The following is a 10,764-nucleotide window of genomic DNA, read 5'->3' as shown; positions in this document are numbered from 1 at the left end:
AAGTACTCGTACACCATTTACTTCCACAATAGCTACTGAGATTCAAGCAACTTTGGATATGGTGTTGAGTCTTCCTGGGGTGCAATCGGGTGATTGCCTTCATTTGTTTAGCACCTGCTTCTTCATGGGAAACCAAGATGGTAGGTTCATGTTTACAGCACTTGTGAATCAAAAGGACGTTTAGCTGAAGTGGCTAGAGATGCAGTACCAAAAGAACCCTCAATATCATTTTTCCTGAAAGAAAGAGGATTGTCTAGATAGGATTGCTTAGGCTTGGTGTTGTAGTAATCAGATTTTCTTTATGTACTTATTGCACTCTTTTTTTTTTTTCTTTTTTTTTTATTGGCAAAAATTATGCTTACCATAGGTGTGTATGTAAGACAAAGGTTACTAATTAATTGTCATCTAGTGTATGCTTACCTGTTCCTTTTTCTTCTGCTAGTGTTTATAATTGTCGTCTATAAGTAAGACAAGGGTTATTAATTAAACCATAGTTCTAATTTCATCAATGTCTACCCCATAGTTTGAATGAGTCTTTGTTGGTCTCTTACTGCTTGAACATAAAACTACCTAAAATTATTTTATGAAATATTTACTTGGGCAAGTTTTCTTGTCATCTACCTTGCTGTTTGTCATTATGTCTTTTAGTGAATATTCTTTCTTTTTTCCCTGTGGAGGAGTCAGCTTAATCAACCAATTGGTAGATTATGCTGTGACCTGATCTGCTTAACTTGCAGTTAAAATTATACAAGTTACACGCACAGATGCTTCCCCTTACCTGTGCTGATTGTTATCTGCGCATGAATTTTATCATTCCAGATTATGTATGGCTAATAACTGAATTCTATAAATTTATAATGGCACATCATTGAGCACTTTTCTGTTGTTCTCTTAGTTATTGAAAATCTATAATGTTTATGTTGACAAGATTATTTTTAATGAACTTTCCAAGCCCATGTCAAAGCTAGACTTGGTGGTGAGAATTCATTTCTTTTTTTCAATTGTTTTTGATTTCCATTGTTTAAAATGAACCGACATGTTCATCTTCAATCATAGTAATTTGCAATTGTTTCACATATAGTTTAATATGTTGCCCTTATGTATGTCCCACTCTTTATCATTGAGTTTGTTGATAAGCAAGAAATGAAAAGTAGGAAGAATTCTTTGTAAAGATTAGTGAAATTTGTACATCCAGCAGCAAAATGAGCTTTCTAGTAAATAATAAAACAAAACAGTTTTTGGTCTTTCTTGTATGATTTTGGAGTACTTTAATGTATCGAATATGTGTTTACTCAATTTTTGTTTCTTCATAGATATAGTAATATATTTCCTTAATTTGATAATGTAAGAGTTTGCTATATTATGAATTTTGTTGGTGATGGACTTCCTTGAGCTTCCAGGTTCTACTTCATTAAGAGTTTGCTATAATGATGGATTATATTATTATTCTATTATGTAAGTATAACCTTAGATTAAAAAAAAAAAAAAAAAGTATAACCTTTAGTGCTAATATTTAGCACGATTTTTCTACAATATTACCCAAATAAATATACAAGTAGCAACCCATGTATGTAAATATGATGTTAATGTATATTGTGTTATGGGCTTTAGGCCCAGCTAGATTACTTGCATAGCACACATTTTTGTACTACACTCTTACTTGTACTGCACACATATGCCTCCTATATAAAGGCACTCATGTATATTCTTTAATTATGAAATACAATACAATTATTCAGTGGTATCAGAGCCACTGCTCTGACATTTTCTTAGCAGTCTTGTCTTTATTAGTGTTACTCCATTCTCAACATTGCTTTCGCCATCACAACAGTCGCCGCAGCCTCTCGCTGTTGAACCTCCGACGTCTTCCAGCTGTTGTCTTTGGGTTCCGAACCTGCAGCCGTTGTCATTGAGGAGTCCTACATCACACAGATCACTGCACATGTCATCACCGCCGCGAATATTATTCCAATCACATTTTTGGAGGTATCACTAAGATTGTCTTGCGCCAATCTACATGTCGGTGGAAGCCTCGCAGTCATCGGAGACCACACGTGCCCTCACGCGCCACCCAAAGCTTCTACGTCAAAGGCCACGCGCCCCACGTGCCTTACACGCCGTCCTCAGCTCTAGTTGACGTCATCAATGCCACGTTAGCCGTAGCTTACGTCAGCATCCAGTCATCTGCTGACGTCATCTCCATGTCAACTTGCTGACGTCATCCGCTAACCATTGACCGTGTTGACTTGACCGTTGACCGTTAAATTTGACCGTGCATTGACTTTGACCGTTGACTTTTCTCTAGGATTGACTTTTGCAGTCCAGGTTCTCCTTACCCAGTTTTTTACGTAGATTTCATTTTTGCAGTCTGTTTTTGCATATTGTGTCTCTAAATGGATAAAAAATATTTTCTTCCTCGCCCCATCAATACTATATTGGAGGGGAATAAGAATTACTTATTTTGGTCTCAAGCTATGCACAGTTTTCTTAAGGGTCGCATGCTTTGGCATTATTGTACTGGTGCAATCACTATTCCTGTCAAGGGAGTAAGTGAAGAAGATGTTGCCTTCCTTGGTCGCATGATTGAATGGGATAGTCACAACCACATGATCCTCACATGGATTCGGAACACTTCCATTCCCTCCATCTCCAATCTGTTGGGCAGCTTTGATGAAGCAAAATTAGCATGTGATATGTTGGACAAAAGGTACTCCACTACTCACGGATCCATGAAATATCAGCTAGTGGTTGAATTGCATCCACTCAGGCAAGAATCAAGACAATCCATCAATGACTACTATGATCAGCTTCACTTCATTTGGGACCAAATTGACCTTTCTGATCCAACTTGGGCATGCTCAAAGGATGCTCAGCAATATGCTTCTATTAGAGATGAATTTCGCCTCTATGAATTCCTAATGTCACTTTACAAGGACTTTAAGCCCATTCGAGGTCAGCTTCTAAATCGTAGTCCTGCTCCTTCTCTTTATATTGCTATGAACGAGTTGGTTAGAGAAGAAGCTCGTCTTGCAACCCTTCAAGCCCAGAATAAGCTCAATGTTTTGGCTATTACTCCTTTTGCTCCACCCATAAAGCAACCTCAGCAATTAGGTGATTCCTTTGGCTCTAGCAATTGTCGCAAGCAGACCAACAAAAAGTTCTGCAACTATTACAAGCGTCCTGGCCACACCATTGAGACTTGTTACTGCCACAACAAATCTACTGTTGTTGTTGCTAATACTGAGCTTACTCCACTGATGGCTTCCATTTCAGCTGAGTCCCAGTCTTCTGGATCCACTATTAACCTTTCCCCCACTGAACTACAGGAGATCATAGCTCAGGCTGTTCGTATGGCTGGTAATGCATCTCTTTCCACTGCTCTTTCAGTTCTACTCAGTAAGTCTCAAACTTGACATTTTGATTCTGCCTGTTGCAATCACATGACACCTCACTCGTCCTTATTCTCCAAACTTGACCCTGCATCACATCTTCTAAATATTCATATAGCTGATGGTTCCACCATGCATGAGAATAGTCTAGGTTTTGTTTCGACCTCCAACCTCTCTGTTCCTGGAGTCTTCCATGTACCTGACCTATCCTATAATTTGTACTTTGTGGGACAATTAACTGAACTAGGTTATCGCCTTATTTTTTATTATTCTGGGTGTATTGTGTAGGATCCGAGGACGGGGCAAGAGCTTGGGACCGGTCCTAGAGCCAAGCGTATGTTTCCTGTGGACAATCGTCATCTTCCACCTGTTACTCCTATTTCTGTTGCTATTGCAGTTTCTTCCTTACCATCTCTCACACTTTGGCATTCTCGTCTTGGTCATACACCATCTTTTCAGGTACAACAGTTAGCTTCTAAGGATCTGTTGGGCTCTGTGTCCAAAGAAAATTTTGATTGTACTTCATGTCAGTTAGGAAAACAGCTAGCTTTGCCTTTCAATAATAGTGAATCCATTTCTAATAGTATTTTTGAGTTAATTCATTTTGATGTTTGGGGATCTTCTCCTGTTGCTAGTATTGGTGGATCTCGCTATTTTGTTGTTTTCATTGATGATTATTCTCGTTATAGTTGGATCTTTCCTATGAAATCTCGTTCTGAAATTTTACCAATATACAGCAACTTTACAAAAATGGTTGAAACACAATTCTCCAAATGTATCAAAACTTTTCGATCTGATAATGCTCTTGAATATACTCAATATGCGTTTCAAACTCTGTTACATTCCTATGGCATTGTACATCATCTAACTTTTCCAGGTACCTCTCAGCAAAATGGTCGAGCTGAAAGAAAACTTCATCTATTCTTAATAATGTTCGTGCTCTTCTTCTTTCTGCCAAAGTTCCTGCCCCAATTTGGGGTGAAGTTGCTCTTCATCTTGTTCATGCGATTAATCGCATTCCAAGTGTTGTCATCCATAATCAAACTCCATATGAGTGTCTCTTTGGGTCATCCCCTGATTATCATCATCTTCACTCCTTTGGATCTGCTTGTTTCGTTCTTCTTCAGTTTCATGAGCACCACAAACTTGAGCCTCGATTTAGACTTTGTTGTTTCCTTGGTTATGGCGAAACTCAAAAAGGGTATAGGTGTTATGATCCTGTCTCTCATCGTCTTCGTGTTTCTCGTAATGTTGTCTTTTGAGAACACCGATTGTTTGTTGAACTCTCTCACTTTTGTTCTTCCCTGACTACCTCCTCTGTTTTAGAAATCTTTCCAAATGAGTCTCTTGGTCCTTCTACAAATATTTTTGATCCTCCTTTGGATTTCCCTATTCAACCTCCAGATATTTTTGATGCTTCTCCTAGATAGGTCGAAGATGAACAGGTTGATGACGAGCTACCCCACCTTGAGCCTGGGTCCCCTGCTCTTGCTCAGCCTGAAGATCCTCCACAAGACATTCCACCTCGCCACTCAACCTGGGTAAGATCCATTCCTACTCATTTACTTGACTATCATTGTTACACTGCCCTTGCCACACTTCACGAGCCTCACACCTATCGTGAGGCCTCCACTAACCCTTTATGGTAGATTGCAATGAAAGAGGAACTTGATGCATTAACTAAAAACCATACTTGGGATCTCATCACTCTCCCTCTTGGACAATCTATGGTTGGTTGTAAGTGGATCTATAAGATCAAGACTCACTTTGATGGGTCCGTTGAGCGCTACAAGGCTCGTCTTATTGCAAAAGGTTTTACACAGGATTATAGGATTGATTATGAAGAGACCTTTGCTCCAGTTGCTCGTATCTCATCTGTTCATGCCCTCTTAGCTGTTGCTGCTACTAGTAAATAATATATTTTTCAGATGGATGTTAAAAATGCCTTCCTTAATGGGGATCTGAGTAAAGAAGTCTATATGCAACCTCCTCCTGGTCTCTCTGTTGAATCAAACAAGGTTTGTCGCCTTCGATGTGCACTTTATGGCCTTAAACAAGCTCCACGAGTTTGGTTTGCCAAGTTCAGCTCCACTATCTTTCGCTTGGGTTACACTGCCAGTCCGTATGATTCTGCCTTATTTCTTCGTCGCACTGATAAAGGCACCATTTTGCTTCTCCTATATGTGGATGATATGATCATAACTGGTGATGACCTCAGTGGCATTCAAGAACTCAAGGATTTTCTCAGTCAGCAGTTTGAGATGAAAGATCTTGGACATCTTAGATATTTCTTGGGTCTTGAAATTACTCATTCCACAGATAGTCTTTATATTACTCAAGCCAAGTATGCTTCTGACCTTTTGTCTCGAGCTGGACTCACTGACAGTAAGACTGTTGACACTCCAATTGAACTTAATGTGCATCTGACACCCTCGGGGGGGAAACCTTTGTCTAATCCTTCTCTTTACAAACGATTGGTTGGTAGCCTAGTTTATCTCATAGTTATTTGTCCAGACATTTCCTATGCTATTCATCAAGTGAGCCATTATCTGTCTGCTCCACGATCAACTCACTATGCTGCTGTTCTGCACATTCTTCGATACTTGAAGGGCACTCTCTTCCATGGCCTTCTCTACTCAGCTCAGTCTCCTCTTGTACTCTGTGCATTCTTTAATGTTGATTGTGTCTACATCATCTGTTACTCCTCTTTATTGTGACAACCAGAGTGTCATTCATATTGCTCACAATGATGTCTTCCATGAACGGATTAAACACATCGAGATTGATTGTCATTTTATCCGTTATCATCTTGTCCATGGTGCTCTCAAGCTTTTTTCAATCTCCTCCAAAGATCAACTTGCAGATATCTTCACCAAGTCACTTCCTAAAGGACGCACTCGTGATTTGGTTGACAACCTTAAGTTGGTCTCACATCCACCTTGAGTTTGAAGGGGCCTGTTAACATATATTGTGTTATAGGCTTTAGGTCTAATTAGATTTCTTGTATAGCACACATTTTTGTACTATACTCTTACTTGTACTGTACACATATTTACTTGTACCACACATATATGCCTTCTATATAAAGGCACTCGTATATATATTCTTTGATTAGGAAATAGAATACAATTATTCAGTATTTCTATCAATATTTATCATTAAGTGATAAAAAATATTATAAAATTGATTTTTGAGTTTGGCCCTCTACCTTCTTTGGAGATCTCACAATAATTTATTCTTAGCTAATTGTTAATCAACAGCCTAACAAAACCTACTTTTCCCAGTGAGCTAATTTTTCAATATGCTTGAAATCATATAAAATGACTACTTTAGTATGTTAATCTTCACCCTAGTCTCGTCTTACGTTTCTTTGGAGTCGCTCAAATTTAAAGCAATAAATTGTATGGATATTATCTCTTGATTAAATGCTTCATAAAGTAAGTGACATACGCAATATACGTGTCAAACACATGTGTCATATTATTGCAAATGATATCAATGATTTCTTAGTTTCTTGAGTTAAGAGGTAAGAAAGCAAGACACAGGAGGAAGAGTGAGATAAAGTTATTCATACAACATATGTGGAAATCTTTGTGAAATTATTAGACATGTTCATGTCTTCATGAAGCTTATAGCATGATGCTTTCTTTCTTTCTTTTTTCTTTTTTCTTTCTTTTTTTTCTTCTCTTTTAAATTAAAGAGAAGTGTGGTCAATCTCACATCAATTTTCTCTTTACGTTTAGTTGAGTCTCGTAGATATTGTTTTTTCCTTCGTGCAATTTGAAAACTTACTCCATCCTCTAAAAAACCAGGCTACATTCAATGATATATAAATTCACCTAAAAAAATTCTTTGTAATAATAATTCATTGTAGAGCTTCCTGAATCCCCCTGCATTCCCTGAACTTGAACTCCTTCTACCCAAGTTCTTTTTCTCGTTACTTGAGCCAAAGTTGAAGAAACCGGATATACTCTTCGAACTCATTTTCTTATTTCAAAACAAACTGAATATGAAAGACTAATCTGCCATGTGAAGGAAAGCTTCATCTAGAATTATTTTATATTCGTCAGAGCCAATCTAATATAAATATATAATGCCAAGAATGGTATGTGAAGGGCAAAATTTAGCGCAATGGACTTTCACCACATTGGGCCTGACGGATCCGAGCCCATGGGCCGACAACAGTAGAGCCCAGTGGCCTAGAGCAGTTCCATATTCTTGTCGCACACGTAGGGTCTTCAAGGAAATCAGAAACCTAGCGCAAAGAGCATTCCGGAAGATACGCGCGTTAATCCCTTCTACAAGAAAATGTCTTGTCCATCACGTTTGGGATTACTCAAGAGGATTCCTATAAGGAAAAGACTTCTATATCAAGGAAGAGAGGTCAACCTACTACTATAAAAACCTCAATACCCTCGCAAATCAAGGTACGCATAATTTACCCTCTCTAGCACTCTAGAGTTGAGAACAATTCTAACTTGACCGTCGGAGGGTATTTGGCCAACACCACATCGGTGCCCTCGGTGAGATCACTTATTTCTTCTTGCAGGTTATTAGCTTAAGCGAGCGTGAATCGTGTAGCTCACAGGTGATTTTACGGCATCATCAGTTGGCGCTGTCTGTGAGAACGCAAAGAATTTGAGCCAGATTATCGCCTCCCGGACATAAGAGTCGCATGGTACTCACTCGCTCAATGGCTACCACCAACAACGCTCAAGAAGAAGAGCCACCGAGATCTACTGCATTAGAAAGGCAGGTCCAGACTCTCATGACAGCAGTAGAACAACTCACAAAGCAGAACCATGACCTGGAGGAGCAGCTACGCCAAAGGGATGCAGGACCTAACCTTCAGGAGCAGAACTAGGAAGGTAACAGTGCTGAGCAAAGGGAGCAGGAGAGGCCAAAGGGTAACAACGCCCCAAGCCGACCGGAGCGGCAAAACGTAAGCCTTCCGTCTCTCATGGATTTTGCCCCTCCTCCTATCATCGCAGAGATGCAGACGATGAAGGAGCAGATGGAGGTCATGATGAATGCCCTCAAGGGACGAGTATCTTCTGATCTCGACGATTTAGTGAACAGAACCGACTCACCATTCACCACGTTCGTCAATTCATTCCCCCTGCCACCAAAGTTCCGGTTGCCCCAGATTGAAAGTTACGATAGGGTCAAGGACCCCTTTGATCATCTAGAGACTTTCAAGACCTTGATGCACCTTCAGGGGGTACTAGATGAGATCATGTGTAGGGCGTTCCCGACCACGCTAAAGGGGCCTGCAAGGGTTTGGTTCAGCAGGTTGACACCAAACTCCATCAATACTTTCAAGGAGTTGAGCGCCCAGTTCACCTCACACTTCATAAGCGGGCATCGGTACAAAAGGTCCACCGCGTGCTTAATGAGCATCAAGCAGTGAGAAGATGAGACGCTGCGGGCCTACATAACTCGTTTAAAAAAAGAATCCCTTTCGATTGACGAAGCTGACGATAAGATACTCGTAGCCGCATTTACTAGTGGGCTACGGAAGGGTAAGTTCTTGTTTTCCTTGTACAAGAATGACCCAAAGACCATGATGGACGTTCTTTACAGGGCTACCAAGTACATGAATGTAGAGGATGCATTGCTGGCCCGCGAGGAAAAGCCTAAGAAGAGGGAGAGGCAGGAGGACACGCGACAGGATAGGGGGCGAAAGGTCGCTAGAATCGGGGATCAACATGATGAAAAGCGCTCCAGACCCCCCACTGGAAGATTCACCAATTTCACCCCGTTAACCGCCCCAATCGACCAAGTATTGATGCAAATCAAAAATGAAGGAGCTTTGACTTTCCCTGCAAAGTTGAAGGGAGACCCCAACAAAAGACCGAGAGACAAGTATTGTCATTTTCACCGAGACCACGGGCACGACACAGCCAACTGCTATGACCTAAAGCAGCAGATTGAGGCCCTAATCAGGCAGGGGAAGCTACAAAGGTTCGCCAGCAGGGAAAGAACTGATACACCGGAGGAACAGGCCCCACGACGGGAGAACGAGCGCCCTAGACCACCCATAGGGGACATAAGAATGATCGTAGGGGGCACAGCTACAGCCAGATCTTCCAAGAAAGCCCGCAAAACCTACCTCAGGATGGTCCATAGCGTCCAACTCATAGGATCCATACCAAAGATGCCGCGAATAGATAACCCCGTCATAAAATTTTTAGAGGATGACGCTCGGAGACTTGACCATCCTCATGACGACGCGCTAGTGGTCAGCCTGTAGATAGGGGATTATAACATGCACCAGGTCCTCGTCGACAACGGCAGCTCAGCAGACATCCTGTACTATCCAGCATTCCAGCAAATGAGAATTGACAGGGAATGGTTGTCCCCAACGAACGCCCTACTCGTGGGATTTGGGGATACGAAGGTGTTCCCTTTGGGCGCAATAACACTAGCTGTGACGGCGGGTGACTATCCTCAACAGATCACTAAGGAAATAACGTTTCTCGTAGTCGACTATTCGTCCGCCTACAACACCATCCTCGGGCGACCCACTCTCAATTCCTGGAAGACGGTAACTTCAACATACCACCTGATGATCAAATTCCCGACGGAATATGGGGTAGGAGAACTGCGGGGAAATCAAGTAGCAGCACGAGAATGCTATATTGCCATGTTAGAGATGGAGGATCAGTAGCAGACGATGTGTATCGGGAAGCAGTGAGCATTAGCAGAGCCAGTTGAAGAGCTAGAAGAAGTAAGACTTAACGACACGCGGCCTGAACAAACGACTAAAATTAGCACACTAGCCAGTTGGCCGGTACACTAGACGATCATGACTTTCCTAAGAAATAACCAAGACGTCTTCGCTTGGAGTCATGAAGACATGCCAGGAATCGATCCCTCTGTCATGGTCCACAGGTTGAATGTGTCGCCCTCCTTCCCTCCAATCCGGCAAAAGAAACGGGTCTTCGCCCAGGAGCGGGACAAGGCCATAGTCGAGGAGGTTCGAAAGTTACTGGGGGCAAGTTTCATCCGGGAAGTATACTATCTCGACTGGTTGGCGAACGTCGTTATGGTTAAAAAGGCCAAGGGAAACTAGAGGATGTGTGTAGATTTCAAGACCTCAACAAGGTTTGCCCCAAAGACAGCTACCCGCTCCCACGGATAGATACCCTGGTGGATTCGACTGCAAGACAGCAGCTCCTAAACTTCATGGACGCTTTCTCTGGCTACAACCAGATCAGGATGGACGAATCTGATCAGGAGAAGACCTCTTTCGTCACAAGCCAGGGATTATTCTGCTACAAGGTGATGCCTTTTGGGCTCAAAAATGCTGGAGCAACATACCAAAGGCTAATGAACAAGATGTTTGCACATCAAATCGGTAGGAACGTTCAGG

The 10,764-nt window shown here is 41.5% G+C and overlaps 1 protein-coding gene across 1 annotated transcript; it reads left to right on the top strand.

Moving 5' to 3' along the window:
• Positions 1-8,955: 8,955 nt before the first annotated feature.
• Positions 8,956-9,642, top strand: LOC115949886. The gene has a single exon (XM_031067152.1). It carries the CDS (start codon positions 8,956-8,958, stop codon positions 9,640-9,642), a length of 687 nt encoding a protein of 228 aa, XP_030923012.1.
• The last annotated feature ends 1,122 nt before the right edge of the window (positions 9,643-10,764 follow it).

This window comes from Quercus lobata, chromosome 6 (genome assembly GCF_001633185.2).
Source record: "Quercus lobata isolate SW786 chromosome 6, ValleyOak3.0 Primary Assembly, whole genome shotgun sequence".
Lineage (NCBI taxonomy): Eukaryota > Viridiplantae > Streptophyta > Magnoliopsida > Fagales > Fagaceae > Quercus > Quercus lobata.
The sequence above is the reverse complement of the archived record's forward strand: the minus strand, read 5'-3'. Positions and strand labels throughout refer to the sequence as shown.

What these genes read in the sequence shown, in the direction of transcription:
- LOC115949886 (XM_031067152.1), top strand. Translation starts at nt 8,956, where the DNA reads ATGGACGTTCTTTACAGGGCTACCAAGTACATGAATGTAGAGGATGCA.